Here is a 25,888-nt window from a genome sequence, read left to right on the forward strand (position 1 = left end):
TCATTAGACGAACAAGGCAGAAGAGGAAGAATCCATGTTTTCTAGAATGTTGCCTTTAATCCCTGGTGGATGTTGTGCTAACACCACGTCATCCATCACATTCAAAAGTGAAGCACGATCCTCAGCGGTTCTCACCTGTGCTGTCTGAGTTTGTGAGGGTGGAGGAGGAGGAGCTCCTTTAGATTTGGAGTTATTCCTGATGACGACAACAGAAGAAAGTCGGTCAACACAGGTTCGCGGTGAAGGACCACATCAGTGGTGTCGCTCAACTCACCGGGACTCTTTGGACTGAGGCGTGTGTGTTGTGGTGATGGTGGCGATCTTCTCAGCGTTGGTCAGCAGAGAAGCATTGGAAGATTCTGGAATTGGAGAAGACCTTCAGTGAAACTCTTTTTCTTCACCTCCATTCTTTCATCTGATGTGATTTGTTCTCATATTGAGGCTTGAGTGCTCAATATAACAACAGTTCAACTTAACCTAATAGTTGAATATTCTGCAACTCATTTTCTACTCACCCTCATGTCGACTTAGTATTTTCACAGTACTTTGTTCCTTTTTAATTAAATAAAAACGTTTTGTTCATTTTAATGTAACGACTGGAGCTCAGTTGTCTTTCAAAAAGACTTCAAAACATCCAAATACCTCGACATGAGGAATTGTTCCTGAAAAACGTAATTAAGTATACATTTTAAGGTTTGTAGCTCACAATACACCCGCAGTACTTCCTGTCTGTATCACTTGTTATCATTTAAACTTTTGCTCAAACAAACAATCTATAATTATAGACTTTTCTTTTGTAGAAAATTCCTAAAGTCCAGGCTTCAATTCCTGATGGACATTACACACAAGGGTTTGGATGTATTTAAGTTTTACTTTTTGGAGGAAGATCACAACAACTGAGCTCCAGTCACTACAATAAAATGTTGTTTTTTTTCCAAACTCTAAAAAGAAACAAATGACTCCTAAATAATCCCATCCCTTAGTCGACATGAGTGTGATCTGAAAAAGAGTGATGTTTTGGCTGAACGATCATTTTAAAAGGAACAAGAAGTTGGTGTTAGCGTTCACTGACTAATCTGAGGCGGCAAAATACTGTTGAAAAACCTTCACGATCACTCAAAAACTTCCTCTCAGACATAGAAGGATATAATAGAAGCTGCTTAGTTACATGTGATTCTGCTGGGATATTATGGGCTGCACTTCCTTTCTCAAACTAAGCTGGAGAGATTAAACTCTTAAAAAAAAAATGCGTGTCGACTTTTTAATCCTGAGTAACCGGAAAACTACTGATAAATGCCAAAATATCCTGTAAACAAACAGCAGACTGAGCCGTGGTGCGTTCAGGGTCACCGCAGGTCAACGACCTTTACTTCCTGGGACAGACATTGGAAAGGAGCGTCCAGAAACTCACCATCACCCGGGATGATCCTGAGGGAGACGGTGTTCCCCGCCTCCTTGATCAGGTTGACGATGTCCGAGTGAGACTTGTTGGTGATGGAGCAGCTGTTGACCGACAGGATCCGGTCGCCCACCTTCAGTTTCCCGCAGCGGTCGGCCGGGCTGCCCTCGATGATGCGGCCTATTTTGTGAGGCATGGCCACACACGCATTTCCAGCTTTGGTGTCCACGTTTGTGTGATTGGTGAGGATTAGTTTGATCGGGTTGATTGACAGAAGAAGGAGAAAGAGAAAGAATTAGCCGAGTCAGGAAACGAGTGGAAGAGCCCAGATGATCATGCACCAGACAACAACGACGGAGCTGCCAAGTGTCGCTCTGAGTGACAGTCACACAATCTGGCTGACATTTGTCACGCTTGCATTTACCCGTTCAATACATTTTCATGATAATAATGTTTGGCTCTTTTAGCTTAAATCTACAAAACGACACATTATCAACCATTAAAACAACATAGTCTTGTCGTCTCCATCTACAACTACACAACACCTTTACACACAACACTCATTGTAACTTAACAACACTAACACAACAGTGGCAACGTCGTACTGTTGTCAAGATAGTTTCTTCAGTCATAAGACTGACTAATCTGGAGAGTTCTCGCTACATTTCTTAACACCATTCAAGATGAAGAAAATTAACTTCCGCCTTTCAAATTAAGAGCATTGAATTAGCTGTGTTATCCTTTGTTATTCATTTGTTATTTTTCATTATTTTGTGCCAAAGCTATTGATTCTTTAAAGCACATTTACATTGAGTTTCTCACCTGGTTAACAGGTTCAGATCATTTAAAATGTTTAAGATTTAAAATAATGACATCTCCTTATATTTGAATGTAACATTTAAGAGAAATTGATAATAAAAAACATAATATTTTAACGGGGCTCTATGTCATTGTCAAAGATGACAGATCAATGCTTTAAATCAATGATTATCCCAGAAGATGTTGACTATTATCGCACAAAATCTAACATTTGAATGCAGACTTTTGGAGAAATCATCAATTTAATCACCATATTTTAACCATCTTAGTCATGGTCAAATATGTGAGGTTTATGCTATATCTGGCATGGAAGTGAGGACATTATTAACATCTTATTAATCAACATCAAAAAACGTTTATTTTTCTTTTGCCGACCATCACTCTTGTAATTTACTGAGACTTGGCAGCCCTGAGTGATGATAAGTAGGACAATTGTATAATGTTCAGGAAAAGTTCACTGCTTGTGTCGACCACACAATTACTGCTGCTTTTTTGTCATCCTTAACTGCTGGAGTAAAGAAGGTCCAGCGTGCGTGTGCGTGTGCGTGTGTGTGTGTGTGAGAGACTCTCGAGCTCATCCCTCCTCCTCTCGCTGAGGTCAAAAGGTCACTGCAAACACTGCAAGAAACACAATCTGCTCCTCAGTGACAGTGTTCAGATCGTGTTTACAGAGTCGGAGAAGGAGACCCTGAGGATCTCTTCTCTGCTGTGCTAATCCAAAAATATGAGATATGGGTTGTTTAAGAGTCGGACATGTGCGGGGCGTTTAATCTGCTCAGCACATCGACCTCTGGGGTCACGGGAGGGGGGGAGGGGCTTTAATAGATCTGTTTGATGAGCTGCCCGTGTTCTTTTATGATCCAGCCAAAATATTCTGCGCTACCAGATTTCAGCGCGCGTGTTTTCGGAACCTTTCAGGATCTGAAAAAAAAACGCGCCCGTGAACATGAAAGTCTGGTTTATTTACTGCCGAGAGGAGAATCGCTGGAGCGCAGCAGGGAAGCTGAGAAATAAGTGAAATCCCAAAAGAGTTTTGAAGACGAGTGTGATTGATGTTTGGGGATCAATAGTTACTAAGATATCACTGAACCGTCTTCGTTCTGGACCTGATGGAACACTTGAGCTCAGTTTGTATCAAGGTCTCATGTGTCATCGGCTCAACCCTGGAGAACGTCTTGTTATTGCTCGAGATGATTGATTCTGATTGAGCCGTTCGGTGACGACCACTGCAAACCTGCAGCTGGTCCCGACCCGAGGGAGTGATTCTTCTCACGACCCTCGATCTACGGTGACCCTGCTCTGTCTCCGGAGTGAAGACACGCTCGGGACTAATGATGAAGGCGGTCGTTGTAGTTTGAGAAGAGATGAAGGAATCGAGAGAATCATCGTCCACATGCAGAAGAGAGAGGGGGTTCACTCACCAAAGGTGGCGCTGGCGTCGGGTCGTGACACAGACGACACGATGACGAAGCCGAAGCCCTCGTTCTCGCCGCGCTGGATCTCCACGTCGTACGGCTGCAGCGACGCCGGCACCACGGCGCTCCCGCTGCCCCCTCCCCCGCCGCTGCCGATGCCACTGGTGGACCCGCTGCCGGAGCTCACAGTGTTGAGGGAGTTCTGGCTCCCCTGGGGGGTCCGCTTGCCCTCGGTCAGGCTGGGGGCCTGTGTGCTGCTGTGGTGCGAGGAGGCCGGCGACGGCGGGACGTCCCCCTCTCCTTTCGACCCTGCTGGCAAGATGAGAGCGTTACAACCGCGAGCGGCGCGTGGAGAAACGGTCGCGGTTGGGGTCGTCACCTCCGTATCCGGCGCTCTTGCGTCTGACGGTGAGGTTGACGTGGCCTTGTTTGGCCGCCTGCTGCATCAGCTGCACCACCAGCTGATGCGACTTGCCCACCACCGCCGTGCCGTCCACGCAGATGAGCTCGTCGCCCGAGCGCAGGCGTCCGTCCTCGTCTGCCGCTCCATATTTCACGATGTGACCGATGTAGATCTGTGGACGCCATCAAAGCTAGATTAGTTTTTGTGCTTTCATGTCGCCCCCCCCTCCCTGTGATGAGACCCGTCAGGGAACTGTGTTGGTTTTTGATCAGGCTCGTTCAGGTGAAACATTAACTTCTTCTGACTGAACAACAACGACTACAGCAGCAGGATCCACCAACCATCCAACCTTCTCTCCCCCCGACTCAACCCCCCCATCCCTAGAGGCCCGACTTAAGATGGTACACGTCACACCGTGGGGGGGTGAAGGCGTTTTGATTCCCCTAATAAGCCGAGATACTGCAGTGATGTGTCTCAGCAGCTCTGCAGCGGCTTCAATGGAGCGAGTGGGCCGTTAGCAGGAGGAACCTTGAACATCTTTCCATCGGCATCAAGTCGTGGAATATACGCCTCCGTCTCAGGAATCTACCTGTTGTGCTTCTATTATCTGCTTCAAATATGTCGCTGCTTAAACTTCAAACGTGGAATTCTAGTCAATGTATTTTCAATGTTGACACCGAAATACACTAAATAAGTCATTTATTGTTGGATTCATCATTTCGTATTTAGGTTTTTAATTTTGACCTTTAAGGCTCAAGTATCGGGTCTAATTTCCGCAGTCGGATCGGTGACGTGCGCAGCATTTACGCCCAACACCGCATGAATTCATCAGTGTTTGATGTGTGGGGGTCGCCTAGCAACAGCGGAGCTAGCGATGCTGTGGCAGCTAACATCAAGGTCAACCCCTCAGGTACGCACCGCGGTACATGGAGTATAAACGACGAGCCCGCCGCGGTCATTGGAAAAAAACCTACACCGAGAGAATATTCATGAGGCGTGGGGTACTCACGGGTTCCCCCGGTTCGTTCCCGCCCAGAATTCGGAATCCGAAGCCAGTGTCCTTCCGCCAGAGGAAGATGTCCTGCTCCTGGGAATCTGGCACTGTAAGACAGAGAAGAGTGTGAATGATCCGATAACGTTCAGCATCCATCTTTGCTCTGTGTCACGATCATCCTGTGCTCAAAACCCAGGACCTAAATCTGAGCCCTCCATCCTTGGTGGAACATCAAGTGGGACATTTGGGGACAGCCTGTCCCACCGCGGGGCGACAACACTTGCCAGGTCGGTGCCAGCTGTGAGCGCTTTACTTCCTGTGAGCAGCTCAGCGATGATAAACGGCTTCATAAGTACCTATCTGATGACCCGGCACGAGTGTCGGCTGAATTAAACACTTCTCTCAACATTTCCAAAACCAGGGTATTTGCGTTCAAAACAGCTAAATCTGCAGTGATGAGCCCCCTGTAGTTTCTCTGGAGGCTCGAGGTGTCGGCTTGTGTGTGTAAACTAACAATGTGTGTAAACTAACCTCACCGAGTGTATAAATGTGTTATGAAAGTCGCAACATCTGAACTGGAAAACTTCTGCCGGGATATTTAGCCGGTGTCGACGGTTTTCGGCCCAAATCGGTCATTTTTAATGAACACGGATTCGTCTTCCTGCAAGATCGTGCTGCCCCAATTCCAAATTGTGTCTCTCCATCTTGTGTGTGCAATTATGCCAGCTCTAAAATATTCCTCCCGTCTCAACGCTTTGGCAATGACACACTTTCATACGCTGGTGAATACATATGAAAAACACAGTAGCAGATCTTGATCGTCGGTCGTCTGTTGTCACAGACTCGTTCGTGAAGTTCTCGTCGGAGTCTTCTTGAGAGGAGCAGCGACTCCTTCAGGGCTCATCAAACAGATGTACCAATCAGCTTTAAGCGCCTCTCTCTGGACCCGCTTAATATTTCAGCAGCAGCAGCCCTAGATTCCACAGCCAGCACCGGTAACTGCAGCTTCTGCTGTACGACACGCTCACGACACACCAGAGGAACCACCACGACCGGGTTCGCCCGTGTCACCCGCTCAAGGCAGCAGAAAACCTCATGTTTATTTTCCATACGTTCTATGTTACACGTCAAATTCATGGCCCTGGGGCCCAAGCCTGCCCACTAATTTAATGACGCTCGTGGACGGTTGGCTCTAAAGAAAAGTAGCTAGTATTTAAGATAAGATAAGGAACAGAGACAAAAACTATACAGAGACAAAGTGTCAACTTGATCTTAAATTCAACCTAATGGATAATTTCAAAGAAAAGTCAAATCTGCACAAACCTTGATGGTGTAAAATAAATTAATTGGACACAAATTATACTATAGTGTTATTATAGTGTTATTATTAACTCGTGTTCGAGACGCTTTCAAAACCAACTTTGACCTCATAGGAATGAAAGATATTTTCTATTCATACAGATGTACAAACACCCGTTTGTCTTTCAACACTATTGTCTCAGACGGCTGACGCAGCAGTGACTGAGTTCACAGAGGAGGATCACTAGACTCTCTGACTGGTGTCCAGCGGAGCTGAGCTGGTGAACAGGAGACGGATTGTTGGCTCCGTGTAATGGACTGTGTTCGGTTCAGGACTGAACGACTGGTACGATTAACTAGCGTTCAGGGCCCGTGACCGTCATGTGCCGTCGCAGCGGATTCACAATCGACAATTATAAAAACAACAGAGACTGCGTGACAATGATCAACTTAGTGTTTTCGTCACACATAATAGAGTTACCGTGTTACTTACTATTTACAGTAGGGTTGAAATAAAATACAAATAATTGTTATATCTTGACTTAAAGTAGTTTTATACTTGAATTTTGCTCGAGATTGTTCCTGTTAAATTGATTTTAAACTAACTTTAACAAGTGTATAAATTAATGCTTATATAATGCATGAATCATTTTGAAAGAACTGGAGTTAGTGAGCACAAAGAAGATGATGTGCCTTTGAGCAATTAAAGTTTTCAAAACTGAAATAAGACTTTCAAAGAAGACTTAACAAGATGTTCACACATGGACAAGCAGCTGACATGAGCAGTGTGTGACTATTGAACGCATCATGTTACACACATTAAAAGTGAAAGGCAGTTTTCACTGGTCAAGACAAAACACAATTTTGGACATTCTTTGACTCCAACTTGCTTTTAACCAAGTCATTATTCCAGAAGAAAAGATAAATAAAAATTCGTTAGTTCAAGGTTGTACTCACGTCGGCTCTCGTACATGCTCCTGGATTGTGCCCAGATCTTAAAGGGGTCTGGCTTCTTCTGGAGGGTGAGCGTGCCATCTGCGGGGTCCTGAGGCGGCAGGCCTGGCAGTGGCTGGTTGGGCGCAGCGGGAGTGGGCACCACAGCCTCGCCGGGCATGACGGAGGGGGGGTGGCTGGGGGAGTCAGTGTGGGTGCTGCGATGGCTGCACACGCTGTGCTGAGAGCTGCTCTGGCTGTCTTTCCTCTCCAACTGGTGCTGCAGGGACCCAACATGGAGGCATCAGTGTGTGTTTGTGGGGGGGTTAGAGAACATGGAGTGACAGTCAGTGAAAAGGGTGAGGAGATGAGTGAAGAAAATAATTCAAGGTCAGTTTTTTCTTTTTTGAAAGATGAAGCTGTACGAGTCTCAATGAAAAGCTGCAGATGGAATCACTTGGTTTCCATGGCGATGGTTATTCCATGGTTTCTAGTCCAAACAAAAGGTTTTTCTCTTCAGCGAATGAAAATAAAGTTAGTAAGTTGGTTTTGTGGTGATTTGGATGATTTTAATTTTTATAGACGGCGTTCATAGAAGTAAAGGGGTTTATTTTATATTATTTTTACTGGTTTTATCGCAAACATTAGCTCACTGTAAACACCTTGGTTGCTTCCTCTCATGTAAAGTTTGATTCGTCTCAAGAGTCCCACACAGATGGACCTCGGTGGGAGTCCGACTCTCTGATGCTGCATCTTTACGTCAGGACTTAGTCATCGGGTTCAAAGGAGCCGAGGTCAGAACAGACTTGACCGACTCGTGGTTGTTTAGTTGGAGGAGGAGAAAGTAGCTTCTTCTTGTTGACGAGCTAATCCAAAGCGACAGTCGCTGTCACTTATGGTCCCGCTCGACCCCCCTCTTTTTAAGCATCAAGTCCCGCTCCAGCCCATGTGACCCGCAGAGGTAACATCCCAGCTCTGACGGAAACTAATCCTAATCCTAATATCCAGAGTGCTGAGGGGCTTTTAATTTCAATCAACAGGCGCCGTTCGTTTTAAGTGGCGGGGGTGAGACCCTGCGCTGACCTCGCCTTACAACAAAAGTGTCCCGTCACAGAAGGCCTCCCCGAGGGGGGTGAGTCGGGGTGAGTTAGGGTGACGCCGGCTCCGAGATGGATCCATATCGATCCTCCGGAGAAGTCATAAAACCCGGAGGCGCCGCTGACATGTTGAGTTACAGATTTACGCCGGAGAGACTCAGGTGTGTTATAAATAAATCCTTCATGCCAGCTATAAATAGAAGCAGCACTTTTCACGACACGAGCGTCTTTTGTGCACCTGAAAATGCGAGCGATTTATAATTCATGTGTTCAATCTGGGATGTGAGTGGGCGTGACCGCGTTTGTCTGCAGTTTAAAAATATAATTCCCGTTTCATTTTTCTGAATCTTTAAGCATTCGTGCAGCGTTGGCGCCCCCCTAGAGGGGTCCCCCCTCCCACCACCACACTGTTCCGTTGAGGGAGCGTCTAATCAGTCACAGCGTGGCAGCGGCGCCGGGAGAGCAGAAGCGCGGCTATAGTTGCAAACAAATAAGACGAGAGCGGCGGGAACAAGAGGAGGAAATTAAACGGAAAGTCAAAGTGACAGACGGAGAGTCAGGAGCACGAATGGGAATCCTCACATAGTTGCCATCACACCTTTTTGTGTTTTTTTTTTTTTCTCTAAAAATAGAAGCAAACGTGTTTGATACTCACCACCAGCTTTGGACTCCTCTTGGCCGGCACCACTCCTGCGAAGCATCGGCAGAAAGACAGAGACAGCATTAATGACCTGCGGTGACGGCTCTCGTCCACCCCGATCAAAATAGGCTCCCCGGGACGAGCAGCTGCTGCTGCTGCAGAGCCAGAACCAGCTCCTCGCTAATCTAAGTGATCCTCCCTCTGTGATGGATCCAGCTGCGGTCTCGTCCTCGACACCAGAGTGTCGAGCTCCACAAATCCCCGTCGCGGGCTCAGCCACAGGTCCTCGACAACTACACTCAGAGACCGTCCACAACTGGACCTGCACATCCTCGCTCGGCAGCCACACTTCCTCTCCTCCGCTCTGGGCTGAGAGCGAGATACTCTCCTCTCGCTGGTTGTTCCATCTTGTTCCCTCCCCCTCTTCCTCTCCTCCACAGCTCCACCCCGACACATCAGCTGCGCTGAAGATCAGTCTCATTTGTGCTGATCAAATATTAATACGTGGAACCAGTTGTTAAGGGAGTGTTTGAACATGTCAGCGAGTCTTTTGAGTCGTCACAAACATGAACATCAGGACTTCTAATAGAGCAACTTTATGGTCCATTATTCAGACGTTCATCTTGAAACAAGGGATGACTATTTACACCTGTGAGGTGTTGAATATACTTTTGCAAACGGCGTTTAACGGGAACGTGTTTGTCAAGTTCAATGACTTTCTGCTCGGGTGTGTCTACAGGGGGCGCTAACAATAGTTTTTATTTATGTGTCTATGTGGCTGCAAGTAGTCTTAAACACAATGTTTTTTTATATTGATCTTTTCATTCATTTTCAATAAATGGAAAAACATTACCATTAGGTGCTTTTTAAGTCACTGTCAGCGACATAGAGTGCTTCCCTGGCGCCCCGTGTGGACATTCTTGGTATTTTAGTCAACACTGACACATGTGGTTTCAGAGAATTAAATAACGTTTTCAGATAAAACTCGTTGAGCACAGAATACTCCAAATAACAGATTGAGTTGTTGATGGTTTTCTCTAATGATTCTGATGATGAGGTGAAGCACTTCTGTCTCCGACATCAGAGCGGTCGATGTCAAACACTGAAAGTATCGTGGAGCTGTGAGATCCGTACGACCCTCGGTGAGCGTCGCCATCTGGCTGCGTCCCTTCTAAGTCTCCGCCTCACCAAAATAGATGGCCAACAACTTGGAATCGATCACTCCCCGTCGTCATGGCGACCAAACGCCCCGAATTCAGCCCCAACTCATTCGGATGAAAAGTTGTGGAGCAGTTAATGTTGGTGTGCGACGTTAACACGCGCAGCGTCATGCCAGCATCCATCTTAGGCTCTTTCTGCTGCATTGACAAAAATTCATTAAATGTTAAAACTCTCTGTTGCTGCAAAGCCTCTCTCTCTCTCTCTCTCTCTCTCTCTCTCTCTCTCTCTCTCTCTATGCATTATTCATCATTTCTCCCCCTTTCCTCTTTCTGTACTTCAGATCGTGGCTTTTGTTTACCGAGGCAACTGCTCCGAAGAGTCCAATCACAGCGACCGCTTCTTCCACCTGTGCATCATCATCCAACCGCCATCGTCAGGTGAACACACATCGTTCAAGACTTTTTACTAGAATGTGACTCAACACATCAATAGTTTTGTGAGATCCAATTAAACTTTTTCTCTCACTTTTCCACTGTCACGACCAAACATGTCTCACAACTTCTAATCAAAAAACTAAAACACATTTAAAGCCCTTGAATATGAACTTATGTTGGTGTAACTGCCAGAATGATGGATCGTCTATTTGTCTTTGATCCTCGTTTCAATCCGCGAGCCACGGCTCAACCAGCCTGATAGTACACGCGAGTACATTGATATTCATGAGCCGATATTAAATGTATATATTTTCACACACTCTGAATTGTAAATCGTACCCGGTGGCATTCACCGGAGCGGCTAACCACGATGGGAATTTCATGCGAGGCGGGAAAAAGGCTCTAAATATGCACGCGTGATGCAGGCAGAGCGCTTCGGTGAGGAGGAGCTGAACTGATCCTGTGAGAGTTTCAGTGTCACGAGAACCATATGATGGGATTGATGAAGAAAGCTGATCGTTTATGCAACACCGACCTGCAGGATCAACTTGTCACGTCACGATGTTGTGCTCATGAGTGGCGTAGAAGTAGAAGTAGTGAGCAACAGTGTGGGATGAGAGGCAGCAGGTGAGCTGGACAAAAGATTCTTTCTCCGGCGTGAATCAGAGCCTTTTCATTCTTTATTCCAAATATGTCTGAGCAAACTTTAAAGTGATGCCAGCGCATCTCATTCCTCCACACCCCTCTCTCTCTCTCTCTCTCTCCCAGTGTCTCATGGGAGTGTGCGCCATTGTCATGGCAACAGTGCTGGGAAGATAAGATGGGGGATTCTATGGGCGCTCTGACCTCGTTGTGAAAAAAGATGGATCCGAGGTGAGAAAGCAGCAGGTGTCATACGAGGAGTGTTAATTGGGAGGAACTGAGTTACTTTGATGATGATGATGAGAGACGTGGCACATCTGGACTGTTTATCTGCAGATGTGGGGGAAAATTATCTTAACAATGACTTGTGTTGCTTCTATAGTTTGATTGACACCTGCAAATATAATGTTTATGATGTCTAATACTATCAAAATCACTTAAAGATCTTATTATCAAAAGCTCTGCAACAGTAGTTCAGTTTACTATCTTTTGATCATTACATTGTCAATTTTGATCGTAAAATAAACATCTCATAACGGTTAACTGATCAGATTATTGAGGTCGTGAGTGCGCCCCCTGCTGCACACACTTATACAACATTGACTTGTTCGTCACATGTGTCGAAGAATGAGCAATTAAATCCATTTCCTAAAAATATCCTTTTCCTCCTCCTCCTCCGTTGCCATGTCGACAAAGCTATCCCCCTCTTAATATATTCTCCTTTTTGAACTTTCTGAGCCGTTCAGCAAATCTTCGGGCCTCACTTCTAATCCGTCACCTTCACTTTCTCAGAACGGGATCCGCTCTCTTCCTGCTCTCCTCGCGGAGCTCCACGCCAATAATTGGTGTTTGCTGCCGTTTTATTCCGAAAGCTCAGCACAAACATGGGCTCCGAGACGTCGTCTCCCATTAGACCTCGGCGTCTTCGCTTCGGCTTCATCCCTTTCAACTTAAACATCTTCCTGTAAGATCTTCACCGAAAACCACTGATGCTCCTCATCGTGACGATAAAAACCTGCAGCTCGAGACGATCCTCCTCGGCTTCTCTCGGATAATGACGCTGACATTCAGCCGGGCATGATGTCGCCTCATTAAAGGGCAGACTGGATGTTGGGGCGCCGATCTCAACTAATCTGGGTCACCCGACAACAGTGACATTAACTGCAGAGTAACACAAACCATAGGTGTCACGGCCACACACACAGTAGTACTTCAGAGTGTAACGAGCCCTGTGTTCTAGTGAGACATTTCGGGGTGTGTGTGGGAAAGCGACAGCTGTTCTGTCTGTTGTCACTCATCTGAGGTTTCATCTTGCGAGTGTTGCCGCTTCTATATTCACACGAGCGTTGACCCTGCTCCACATTCATCCATTCTCCTTCTCATCCAGCCTCCCACACCTTCCCACACTCATCTGTTCATCTAACTCTGCCCGTCGTCTCTCAAACTCACGCCCACTCCACTTCGCGCAGACTCACCTCTCTGCACCAGCATGGTCACCTCGCTCCCTCTGGGACACTTGCTGAGCAGGTCCACCACCTGGTTGTGGCTCATGTTCTGGACGTTCCTCTTGTTCACCTCCATGAGGATGTCGCCCTCCTTCAGGCCCCGGCAGCGAGGATAGTCCACAATCTGTTTGACCCTCTGCCCTCCGCCCGTCAAGCTGTCGGCGATGGTGAACCCGAACCCCTTGTCGCCCTTCTCCATGTGGATGGTGATGAGCTCGGGCTGCGTGGCTATGGACGAGGCCAGCGTGACCACGTCGCTGGAGTAGCCGTGCGAGCTGTTGGACGCCACCTCGGCGGACGGGCTGTGAGCCCGCGGCTCCCTCATGCCGTTGACTGGCCCGGTCTGGCCGGACGCCGGGTCGTAGGCCTCCTGTCCGTTGACGATGATGGGCTCCTTGTCCAGGATGGCCACGGAGGTCACCAGGCTGGTGTTGGGGTCGTCGGGGTCGAAAGGCAAGGGGTAGCCGCGGCAGAGCGCCAGGTCCACCATGGAGCCGATGGGGATGGACTGGAAGATCTTGACCACCTGTGCGTGAGTGTAGCCCAGGACGATGGTGTCGTTGACGCTGACGATGACATCACCTGCGGCAGCGACCATGACATCATCGTTAAACAATCATCACACTAGTCCTGATTGTTGTCTCTAGAGGTCAGTGAACGCCTCACCGGGTGTTTACACTCAACTATGACGTTCATAACATAAAAGTTCAAATAGTTTCATAAAATCTCCACAATCTAATATATTTCCAACATGTTCAGATTGATTTCAGTTTCTTTGTAAGACAATTATTCTGCCTCTTCTTCCTAACTTGGCATCTTCTCCTCAAAACTGTGTCGCTCCGTTTGCCAACAAGAATGTTGGCAGATCCCATCACTGGACAAACATCAACACGCTATCGATTGGAAGACAGCGCCCCCTGTCTACGGCCCCGTGTACCGCACCTGTCTCCATCTTGCCGTCCACGGCCGCGGGCCCGTCCAGCACCAGGCTCTTGATCTGCAGGAACTCGTCGGGCTCGTCGCCTCCGACCACGGTGAAGCCGAACCCGCGCCGGCTCTTCTTCAGTTTGGTGTTGATGAAGGTTCCCTTCAGTTCTGCTGGGTTTCTGGTGAAGAAAGGCTTCCCTCCTGCGGAGCGCCCAGAACAGCCTCTTACTTATTCATCGCGCCCGGGAGAGCCGCGGATATTATGAAAGATCGGGATGTTTCTTCAGACCACATTTTGAACCGTACATCTAAAAAGAGACTCGTCTATGAGACTTCTTCTGCTAATTTATTGCAGCACCTCATATTTAATTCAACTACTTCCCTCCAGCCAATCAGGGCTGCCGTGTCATTTGTGCACTTGCGTAACATCTACAGTCTCTGCAGCTGTGACGTCCATTAGCCTAAATATCTGGACGAGCGACGACTCTAATGTCATCGGTACGAACTGAGCGAAGGATCTCGTCTTACGTTTGGCTCCTGTGGGGATGGGAGGTAGAGTAGGCGGGACCTGGGGGTCCCTGTAGGTCTCGAGGTGGTTGGGGGCATAGTTGGCGAGCGGAGCGGCGGCCGACGAGTGTTCCTCTATCCACTCTGTACACACGAGTCCACACACACACTCAAGACAAAGTCACACACTTCCTGTACAATCTTCCATCAAATACACTTGAAGGAAACGACAATTTAAAAAAAACAAAGATCTTGGTTCGTGTTTAGTTAAAAAAAAACATGTGTGTGGTTCAGGATTTGAAGAGTTTCTGCTGATGAAGAGAAGAAGAATGTCTATGGTACGATGACGAGCTAGGATACGACATGTTAAAGCACAAATCAGAATGTTTTACAGCACGAATGGTTTTAAATCACAAAAACTTAAAAACACTAAAGAGCGCTCCACCAGGCCTGGAGCCACTCCAGTTCAACTCTGACCCGTGGCTCAAACCCCGGTGCGCCTCGCACTAACAAGGACACTAATAGACATGAAGAAAGAAAGAAATGGTGCCGTGCCAGGGCAGGAAACGAACCTCGAATATACCGCTCACCTTCTGGAGGCTGCGGCTGATGCTGCTCCAGGATTTTGCGACGCCGCGCCTCCACCACTGGGTTCTCGTACTGGGTTTTCCTGTTTATGTGACTGACGGAGGCAGCAGAGTCACGCCGGAGCATCAGGAGACCATTTGACTGACAAGTGACGAGAACTTACTCTACGTAGTAGACCCCGTACACCGGGTCGTCTATCCTCTCCCAGCCCGGAGGGAGCTCTGAAACACAGGAGTCAGCACATGACGTTCACCGTATTCAAGATGGCCGAATCTGATCCTCAACCCAGATCGCTCCTGAAGGAAAACCACTACACTAGCTTGGGATCTTCCTGTCAAAACACTCTGACGTTATTGAGGAACGGCCGATTAGATTAAACCCAGATGTTCCCATCGGGATGATAAAAGCCTCTCGGATTCCAGACATACACTCCGGCTCCCGTCTGCTCCTCTCAAGACTGATGATCGTGATCGACCATCACTGGCAGGTCCTGGAGAATATTCACGCTCCCATCTCAGTTTTGAGAGGCAATACATCCCATCGGAACGACTCGTCCATTTTTTTATCTTCACGCTCAATCATTATCAGCATCAAGATTTCCTCACCTAGGTCACTCTCCAGATCCTCCGGAGGAACGCCTTCTTCTCCAAGTCAGAAGCAGAGCCAAGCAGAGAAAGCGGATGAAGGACAGAAGGCAGCGTGGAGAGTGGGGTTGAAGATGGGTTTTTTAAAAGAATTGAAAGCAAAAAAAAAAAGAATGAAATCCAGAGAGAGAGAGAGAGAAACCCCTTAGATACTGAACACAACACACACCGCTCTTTTCCTACATGGCCACAAGATGGTGCAATTCTTCAACCTAATGTGTGTTAGCAGAGTCATGATGGATTATTGTTTGTATTGTCGTGAACAGAATCTATCTTCCGTTGTGTATTTGTTGCTTTAATATTTACCGCTTGAAATGTCTTAACGTTGTTATGCATACATAAAATGTGTTAGCCTCAAGTAAACAAGTACTATAACAACATTATTACACTCATCTTACCATCGTCGTCACACTCCTCCAGGGGCCTGGTTTTGTCTCGGCAGCGAGGATCCAACCACGACGTGGTCTTTGTGTTGTGGCTGGCGGGGGACACACAAGCATGAGAGAAAAATTCAACGTTGTGTTTGGCAAAGAAAAAAAAAAAACTTGCAGGAGAACAGCAGGAGTGAATGCTCTAAGAAGAATTAGCAAATAAACAGCAAGCATCTGCTGCAGAGAGGAATAAACAAACACGCTAGCAAGAACAAGCCACCTGGACTTTCTGTTTGTCTACTGTTTAACAAAGTTTTTAGTTGTAAAAATCAACATACAAGCTCTGAAAACACACAGCCATGTCCTGGTGGGGAGTCTTTGCTGTGCTGCAGAAGGGGACAGAGAGGTGGAGGTAGTCAGATGATGAGATCGGGACACATGCAGGGACTAACAGGAAAGCAGTGACGCCCCAGGGGAGGGGCCAGGCAGGGGCCAAAAATCGTGGAGGGAGACAAGCCACTGGACGACACAAAAATGATGACAGGCCAGATGATATCTTCAACAACAACAACGCAATCGGAAGCTCGGTGCGCTACGTACTCTATGAAGTAAAGCTCTCCGTGCTCCGTGTAGGCCATCTCCCAGTTCTCGGGCAGAGGTCCGAGCGGGTCCTCGGGCGAGACCTGCGGCTCGGCCAGCGTCTGCTGCCCGCTGTCGCTGGTGGCGATGGCGGCATTGTTCAGACCGAAGGGGGGAGCATTCTCACGCGTCGGGTACGGCCGGAGGATGCCGACACGGCTCTCGTCCTGGTCGTTGGGGTTACCTGAGTACAACACAGGAGAGGGGAAGATACTACGCACTAAGGATCCTGGGCCACACAACAGGAGGTACAACACACAACATAGAGCACAAAGAAAAAAAAAACAGTTTACATCTCACTCGCAGGCAGGAGAGCTAGCAACTACAGAAGAATCCCCCTCCCCCTCAAACACCCCCCCACTCAGAGTGCACTGAAAAGACCCCAGGAATATGCTAATACTGTCTGCCCCAAACTCTTCTGCTCTTTCAAGTCTGTCAAATGAACCCATTCTCACTGGATCGTTCAACAACGGCCTCTGGCAGCACAGAAGGAGCGAGTTTGGAACTCACTCAACTCCCGACTAAAACTTCACCGATGAAAACACACAGTGTGTGTCTGATTGTTTTTCCGAGTCAGATGGATTTGATATATTTTTTTAATCTTTTAAAACTGCTGTGATGTCAACTCTACACTTGACTAGTCAAATATACATCACATAACTGACCTGAGTTTATTTTTTAATCTTTTGATTTGTGCCAACGCTTACAGTTTACATCAGTTGCAGTTCGCCTCCTTCCAGGCAGATGGCAGTGTTTGTAGGATAATCCCCCCCCCCTCACTCACACACATTGAAAAGAGAGGCCACCGGGCACGCAGAGAGAAGGCGCTCTCACCTGTGAAACTGTTGTTCATTTCCGAGGCCTGGTCGTCATCGTTGTCGTCAGCAGGCACTACTCGGACGTGTTGCATGTCATTGTAGGACTTGGTGCGCTTTGGGGTGGACGGTTGAGACCCGGCATCGCTGAGAATCACTGTCCCAATGATGGGCTGCCTCGGCGGCTTGGGGGTCCCATAATAGTTACCTAGGCGACGAGGGTGACATTAGCATGCTTGAGGACGGAGCTGGCAACATCAACACGTAAACGGGCGACAGAGGAAAAAAAACAGCAGCCTGAGCGACTGTAGTTCTGTTAATCTAGTTCTGGCCCACGTGGCTGAGCAGGAGGAAAAACACAATTAAACAAGACGGTATGTTTTTTTTAGAGCCTCTCTCTCATGAACCTTCTGTAAGCCGGAGCAGAAGGAGTCCTGGATGCTGAGGAGACTGAGAGGAATCCCTCCAGGAAGCATTTTTACAGCCTTAAAAGCAACAAAACTACTTCATGTTATTTTAATAAATCCATTCTTAACTTTTGAATTCTCCTAAAAGAACCACAAGAACACAATGAGCTACTTCAGGGCTTTTAGTTTGTACCGTCAACAAGGTAAAATACTTCTTTGTTTTGTCTGCACGAAAAACAAACAACTTAATGATGTTTGTTTGCTGCAATGTCGTCTTGGAAGAGATTTATTTTTTTAAATAAAATATTTTTATGTGTGGGAAGAGTTGCCTCAAGCTGGACTCAAACCTGCAACCTCGATGAACCGCTTCCATTTTTCTCTACAAAGCTAAGAATTCAATTAATTTGTCTAAAACTAAAAAGTAATTTAGTCTAGATATCTTTTATTTATTTATTCAGAAGGGAAATTGTAAACATATTCTTCATTAAATGCACAAGAATGTTTGAATGTTGATGGATCCTTTTTTTGCTTCCCTTTAATGAAAGTATTTGCTTTATTTATACATTTCTAATGAAGAAATATTAGATTTAATTGTCCTTTACTTGGCTCCATGACTATATTAGATGTGTGACAACAAGGTAAAGTAACTTTTAAAAATAGTTAGAGAGATAGTTGAGTATATATACACACTAGCAGCTGTTGTCCGATGATGTGAACGACAATGTCACTCGGGATCGACTCCCAGAGAGGACGACACACCAGCTATTGCTAGAAAGCTCATCCCTCTCTTCCTAGGATTTGCCTCAAGACCTGCAGGTTCTCCGGTCCTCAGACTCCCGTGGACAGGTACTTGACATCGTCTGCGTGAGCGGAAGAAACGTGCCAACACCGAGCAGACGCGCTGCCAAGCAGATTAATGTCGTAACATTCTCTCCCGGACACACAAACAGGATCCCACACACAAACACAAACTCGCACTTGTGCCAGGGCCAGACTTAGAGCAGCATGGCGGCTCTAATCGGAGTCAGAGGGCGGACGCGGGGTGACCGGCTGTCTCCGGCCATCAATCTAATCCAGGTCAACGCGGTGCGTCTCCCTCGCACATCATCTTCGCTGTATTTTCACGGTAACTGCTCACCGTCGTACGTTCCAACTTCTAGTAGTGTTCCCCGTGCCTCAAGCTCCAGAAAGTCCTCCACAGACAGGAAGTTGTAGTCCACCCCGGGGACCTCGCCGTCTCGAGGGGGTCTGGTGGTACCTGAGGAGCACAAAGAGTTGCGATGAGTAAAATGGTGGACTTCCTCCGCCTGACAAACATCTGTGGAACACAGTCCTTGATTGCTACTGTTGCTTTGTTCCTGCAGAGACGCTGGTCGTCTCCGGGCCGTTACGCATGAATGCCACACAATAAAAGCCTTTCACCGGCAGACAATATAATCCCACGCCGACGTCTTTGTGATGGACCGCAGGAATATTCATGACGGCAACAGTTTGAAGGAATCCGTGCTCCGGTCTGATCAGCTGTTAATGAGCAAATGTTGCACTTTGAAGGAGGCGGCGGACAATGGAGGCTCCAGGTATTGTGAGTATGCGTGGATCGGATGAAGGTCAGATGTTTGACCGCCGCCATCAGTACAGATGTGACGAGACGCCACACAGTGAACTTGTGGGAGTGATTTCAATTCATGATGATACATTTCTATTAATTTTATTTTACTATTGTTTTAGGAATATTTTGGATAACAATCTTAATAATATTTCCTCTATTTTTCTTCATATAATAGTTTCTTTAACCCCAGGGTATCTCAGGGTCATGATGACCCTGAGGCCCGAAAACATCCCTGGCTTCTATAAATACATATGCAGTGGTGGTCGTTCACCTTGACCCTGAGACAACACAAGGGATACCACAAACACGTTTGTTTTCGGGGGTTAACTTTTTTAATTTTAATTATTTTTAACTACAGCAACAAAATGTGTAATATTTGGTCAAATTTTGATTCTATATTTTCTGTGATCACTTGTAACAGTCATAACTCATGTAGTAACTTTAATAACTTTTTTTTTTAAAGATCACCTCTATGTCGAGAGAGTGTCATGTGACCATCAAAGTGCTTTACAACAGTGGATCAGAGAGTTTCTTTTTACCGCACTAGGAAGCTAAAACCAGAAAATCACACAAGAAGATACTTTTTCTTGTTTTGTAAGCAAATACGAGAGTTAATAAGAGTTATCTTATTAGAATACCAGGGGAGACCTTTTTCTTAAACTTATCAGGCCTTTAATATCTTTTCACAAAAGTTTCAAAATAATCATAATTCTTCATTATCGTCACAGAAGGATAAATAAATTGTGTTAACGGAGGAAGAATTTCAGTACTTTTTTTTTCTCTTCTTCTTAGTATCATAACAACATAATGTTTTTGTCATCATTAGTTTTGACGTGATGTTTTTCCTGTCCCTCTTCTTTAATGGCAGTGAGTGAACACGACGTTCTCTCGCCCAAAAGAACAGGACAGTTCCTCTAAGTGAGCGTTTACACCAGCGGCACAAAAGCAAAGAGCTGTTTTGTATTCACCTCGCTGTGTGCCCATGAAAGTGGAGTTGTCTGGGAGAGTCTAAAAAGGACTGTGTGGCCCCGTTTTGAGGGTACAGGGGGGGGTGGGTTCTCTAATGAAGACGCCAGAGTACACCGGTTACTCTTTGACGTTCCTCACCGTCAGTCGTCGGCTTCAAAACTCCTTCACAGCGGACACGAATCAACACGTGACATGTCATCGTCACGTTGTTTATTAATCACATCTCTGCACTTTTTAATGATTCAACAGGCAGCGCTTCAGTTATGCAACACGATCCACAATCTGTGAGAACTCGCATCAGAAAAGACTTCTGTGTCAATCTTGCTATTGAAACTGTCCAGCTTTAATAAATACAAAGTCTTGTAAGACGACAACAAAAAACAATAGATGAAGAAAGGCGAAATTGTTAAAATAATGATTTAATCAAATCAGTTAAAAAGTTAAACTCTTATTATAGGTCAAGTACGCTAACAATCAAACCATATCATGGCACTACAACTCGTAACACCCAAAAGTTTTGTTGACGGGAGAATAATTCTGGAGACTCTCTGACGTGACTCAGCTGCTTCTACAATATTAAGACCTTCAGTGTCGATGTGATGTGTCCGGAGTCATAGGGTCATAAATCTTCTTGTCTCTCGTTTTCTCATGAGAAACTGTGACCCTAAGATACACCTTCATCTAAACACATCCTCTATTATACCACATCAATGTGATTTGATCGTGTTAGACCTGACTCAAGAATCTCAGCTTTAAAGAACACAATATTTATATCTATAACCGTCTGAATAAGACACCCTGTCAAATGTCTCCCTCTAGTGGCAATTATCTGCACAACCCGGAAAACGTTTGTTTATTTCATTTTCTGGGAGATTAACAAACATGTTTTGATGGCAATAAATCACGTCAAATATTTAAATTAAGTGATGATCATTAATGAATAAATCACGTATTTAAGACTTTAGACCTTAACGTCAGATCTATATTTTTTTGTTGCTCAAATATTGTAACAATCAGATCACATGACCTAAAGTAAAAACAGTAAGCTGCTTTACTATTTATAGATAAATTAAATCCATTTATTTTGGTAAATTAGGTGTCTATATGTGTGATATAAATAACAGCAAATATTATTTAAAAATAATCAACAATTTTCAACATTTAAAAATGTGCATTTCTTTGAGCTAAAAAAAAAGAAAAATCAAAGTTTTTTGCACGACTTATTGACATAAATGTAAATAACAAAGCTCACTTCATTCTGCTAGAACACACGAGTTAACAAGATAATGACAGATTCCTGCAGCTCTTGTGTTTAACATACAGAGGTGATGTGTTTAATCGCGGGCCTCATAAAACATTCAAACATTTGTTTATTACATAACGGCAGCAGCGAGTAAGCAGCGCTACATTAGAGGATCAATAATATCTCATATCTGCTCTGAAGCCACAGGCCAGTGATGAGGTAGCTTAGCTATGCAGTGCAGCTGGGAAACAGGAGACTGTTGCCATGGTTACAGGTCAGCACATAACACGTGTTAGTGGAGCATAAAGGATGTTAAATCCTGATGGACGTGGATGCAGAATGAAGGATCTCCATGTGCAAAGCAAGGCTGCAACAACTGAGTGAATCTTAATGTGACATTTTTTTTAAAACTTTAAACAACAAGAACAAAACAGTGAAAAGTAGCTCGACTTTTAGAAACGGAAGAGCCAAAATATTGATCTAATCATCCTGTCATCACGTTCTAAATCTAAATCATTGCTCAATTTAAATTAGATAAAGCATCAATTCATCAAAAACATACACACGATAACTTAATCTTTCTTACGTCACCAAATCTCTGCTGACTCAGACCAGCTGTGACCTTCGGAAGGTCCTCGCGAACATTCCCAGTGAACGTAAAACCATCTTATATGTTAGTCGACATGTTTCATATTCAGGTTAATGACTTTTTTTTTTATCTCATTGCAGCAGCAGCTGCCGGATATTTCTAGTTTTGATTCATGTGTATTATCTTATTGAAATATTTCATCCTGTACTGCCACCGCAAGAAAATAATCCCATGTTGCGTTTACAACAATACAAGTTTATGATTCTGATTAAAAAGTGTGTTCCAAACATGTCCAGTCGAGGCAGGGATGGGTTCAGTCAAGAATTATGACAAAAGCTTTCAAGCCAATCAGAAGGACTCTTAGGTCTGGACCCCCCTAAATAAAGATTCATGAGACCTTCATGACACCATGACCCTTAAAGGCTACTGTACGACAACACTCACAGAGATCATCAGACCTAAAGTAGACCTAAAGACCTAAAGCTCAACCAAGAAACCTTAGGTAACATGAGGGGGTTATGAATAAATTCAGCGACATTCTGGGCCACATTTATTTTTAATCCAAGAGTCTTTTCATAGACGTAGATTTTAATCTTTAAGTAGATGGAGCGTCATGAGTCACTCTTGATGTCAAACACAAACATACAGAGTGAAGGAGATTCAACGATGGCACGAGTGTGTTGATCCTGACTTTATATAGAAGATCAGACGTCATTTGGATTGATTTGGAAGTTCTTATCAACCAAAGGTGATCAATAAGGATCATAAGAACATAAAAGTTGAATTCTATCACAGCATTTTGGTGCTTGTTTTTGTAAGTTATTTCAACAGGTTGGGTTATTTTCATGGTCGGCTCAGATCATTTTAATTTAGCTATAAAAGTAAAAACATGTACAGCTATCATTTGTTTTTCACACCCTCAATGCTGGAGAGGTTTTGAATAAACAGTACAAGAATGTTAAAATATTTTGAACACCATTTTAAACCTTGAATTCTGAAACAAAATGCTACCGTTTCATTAAATGTCAACATCTAATTTATAAACAACACATTTTTACTTGATAATATTTGCATTCATGACCAGAAAAACAATGTAAACAAGCAGAACTTCCTACATTTTCCACCTCTATATCATCATAGAAACAGTTACAAACTCCATAAGAACCAGCTCTGCTGAGTCGTGCTCGACGTGGTGTCATTGAGCGACATCTGCCGTGGATGAAGCTGTACGTGTGTGTGTGTGTGTGTGTGTGTGTGTGTGTCTGTGTGACACGGAGAGAGAGGCAGGTATTGATCTAAGCAGTGTTGGAGGGATCAAGCAGGACGAGCACGACTTCTCAGTTCTGTCACGTCATCAACATGGCGTCACGCTGCTGCACAAACATCACAAACATCACAGAGGAAAACGGAGACAAACAAATCTGCGCTCTGGTTATCTTTGAGGCGTCAATTAGGTTTTCAGGAGGAGAATGAAGTCGATTAAAGCTCAGAGTCGTCCAAACACGTGAATTCGTCGCTGACTTACAATGGACTCACAATGTAAAAAAAAAACCACAGAAACATACAGTAGCTGGTTCAGTGAGTGAACTATAAATAGCAGGTGTGAGGAGCCAAGTTGTGTCCTCGCTGGCAGTTCATAAAAAGCCGCGGAGCAGGGGACATGTGTCCCTGCAGTGGCCTGTGGACTGCATGCAATGACCCAAATCCTACATATCCAAGGCCCTCGGAACACCTCCGCCGCCTCTTATTCACTGATGTCATTGCTCACATTCAACCCTTCTCTCAAGACAACATGGCAGCACAATGGAGGCTCTTGACGCAACTTTAAATTGTCATCATGGTGGAGAAAAACAATCTCAATTATTAAGTATTGTTGAGAAAATAAAATGAAAAAAAACTGTTGCGAAAATGTAGTCGCTAAAGCCACAGTTACAGGACACGTGTGATAATCATAGTTTAAAGATGATGTACGGCTGACGAAGTCACAGTCGAAAAAAAAAAAGTATAGTAACAGTTCATATACATTTAATATCACAAGAATGTGGTGAATACAAAATCTTATTTAACTAGCCATAGAAAAACAAGTGAATCTTCTGTAATGGATTCAATCATAAAGTAACATAAGGTGGGAAATATGAAGGACTGTCCAGAGAAAGACTAATGAAAAGTCAAGTGTGACACAACTAGTAACAAATTATAGACATTATTTCTGGTGACAAAATCAATCACACAATGACATAAGTCTGATTGAGATATTTTCTTTTCGTACTTAAATGATCTTAAAGATCAACTAATGTTTTGATTTAAATGTGCTTTAAATATATCTTCGACTCTATTGTATCATCAGTGTCTGTTTTTTACAAAACTCTCTTTTCATTGAAATATTTACATTAGAAAAGGTACTTAAGCGCCACCCACTGAAAACACTTTGTTTTTCTGGAGACTAACTATTGTTCACCATAACCACACCGACTCTCTTCCCTTAAGTCGCCAGCACCAAAGGACTCGTTGTGTAAACAAAGCAAGGCGTGATTACAGCTAGCTGGCGAAAGGTGACGCAACAGCAAAGCAGAGCGTTATTACGAACAAAGTGAAGCCCATTATTAAGTCATAGAGGACTCTGCTCTGGTAACCTGGAGAAGTATTATATTATTAAAAATAAATAAAAGTATTTACTTAAAAACATAAACATGATGAGGGACTTACATGTTTCAAAGGTTGAAGTCTTCCTCTTCAAATGAGTTTTCATATTAGTTGCGCTTTAATTATCTCTGTTTCCATTGACATCAGTATTACTTTTATGTTAGTCTGTACAGTTGAAACATAAAATGAGCAACATAACATTTAACAAACTTCCCAATTGTTGACACAAGTCTCCTCCAGACATTGTGGAGGATTTCGGTGGATGTGGGCAATGAAAGACACGAGTAGCAGCGAAGATGAGCACTTTCTGTAGTAGCTTGAGAGAAAAGCAGATTCCGAGGCCATCTGGCTCCTGAATCTTTTACAATGCACCGAGCTCTTCAGCGACTGCCTTGGCAGCTATAAATTAACGTTGGTAATAACGCTCGGCTTTTGCCGTTGCTTCGCCACAGTTAAACATGAACAAATGATTTCTGCCGCTCCTTCAATTCTTCATATCCCATAAATAAAAGACTCTCGGAAACCTCTCTGGCTGTCGGGCGGGTGCATCAGTGTGGACGCAGCTGGAAGGAGAAGCTGTTTTCTCGGGGTTCTGACTAAATATTTCATCGGCGGAGCTGAGTGAATGTTTGTATTGTCTAAATTTGGCGCAGATCTGCCAGAGACGCTCACATGTAACTGCAAGTTCAAGATTACAATCTCGACTGGGCAACAACAGTCCAGCTTCTGGTTCAAACCAGTTCTTATTGAATCGATTCTTCTTCATCTCCCCTCACACGCGATTATTTTGTTCACACGTACGTTGAATAGTTCTGAAGAGCCAGTTAAAGGTGTGCAGGGGAAGCATCAATTCATCTTTATCACTTAAAGAAGTTGTAATGACAACACGTTCATGCCCACAATATTCAAACGCTGTTCTCTCCTTCGTGTATTAGTTGATCAATTCTACATCACTCACTACTGCCACCTACTGGTCAGTTGTTGAATAAAACAAAACAAATCAAAGTCAAAATCAAAGCTTGCCAACCCAGGCCTCAGAGTGCAGCTCATGATAGTATATAGGAATCTGAGAACTCTAACTGAGAATCATTTTTATGTGACACATTTTCTTTTGCGTGAAAAAAAATCTTTGAATTGTACATCAAAGCATAAATATGTAACATATTTCACATTTTCTGTAATGATAGTTTCATTTT

At 44.8% G+C, this 25,888-nt stretch overlaps 1 protein-coding gene across 11 annotated transcripts in view; it reads right to left on the reverse strand.

Annotated features, from left to right (window-relative positions):
* The window catches only part of LOC148059677 (membrane-associated guanylate kinase, WW and PDZ domain-containing protein 1-like), a 64,387-nt gene that overhangs the window by 6,128 nt on the left and 32,371 nt on the right, over positions 1-25,888 (reverse strand). For 3 of the 11 annotated variants that reach the window (XM_087782236.1, XM_087782245.1, XM_087782246.1), the window contains 19 exons: positions 18,778-18,897; positions 17,252-17,440; positions 16,379-16,646; positions 16,117-16,164; positions 15,806-15,885; positions 15,369-15,407; positions 14,927-14,984; positions 14,748-14,857; positions 14,197-14,319; positions 13,684-13,869; positions 12,712-13,323; positions 9,015-9,049; positions 7,287-7,542; positions 5,046-5,137; positions 4,013-4,208; positions 3,640-3,942; positions 1,412-1,615; positions 275-359; positions 136-196 (listed from right to left, as the gene is read on the reverse strand). In XM_087782236.1, the coding sequence (XP_087638362.1) occupies positions 136-196; positions 275-359; positions 1,412-1,615; positions 3,640-3,942; positions 4,013-4,208; positions 5,046-5,137; positions 7,287-7,542; positions 9,015-9,049; positions 12,712-13,323; positions 13,684-13,869; positions 14,197-14,319; positions 14,748-14,857; positions 14,927-14,984; positions 15,369-15,407; positions 15,806-15,885; positions 16,117-16,164; positions 16,379-16,646; positions 17,252-17,440; positions 18,778-18,897 (3,065 nt within the window). The remainder of the gene's footprint in view (positions 1-135; positions 197-274; positions 360-1,411; positions 1,616-3,639; positions 3,943-4,012; positions 4,209-5,045; positions 5,138-7,286; positions 7,543-9,014; positions 9,050-12,711; positions 13,324-13,683; positions 13,870-14,196; positions 14,320-14,747; positions 14,858-14,926; positions 14,985-15,368; positions 15,408-15,805; positions 15,886-16,116; positions 16,165-16,378; positions 16,647-17,251; positions 17,441-18,777; positions 18,898-25,888) is intronic. The other 8 variants (XM_087782240.1, XM_087782237.1, XM_087782238.1 and 5 more) reach the window with 8 other exon arrangements.

Source organism: Callionymus lyra, chromosome 19, assembly GCF_982586985.1.
Source record: "Callionymus lyra chromosome 19, fCalLyr1.hap1.1, whole genome shotgun sequence".
Classification (NCBI taxonomy): Eukaryota; Metazoa; Chordata; class Actinopteri; order Syngnathiformes; family Callionymidae; genus Callionymus; species Callionymus lyra.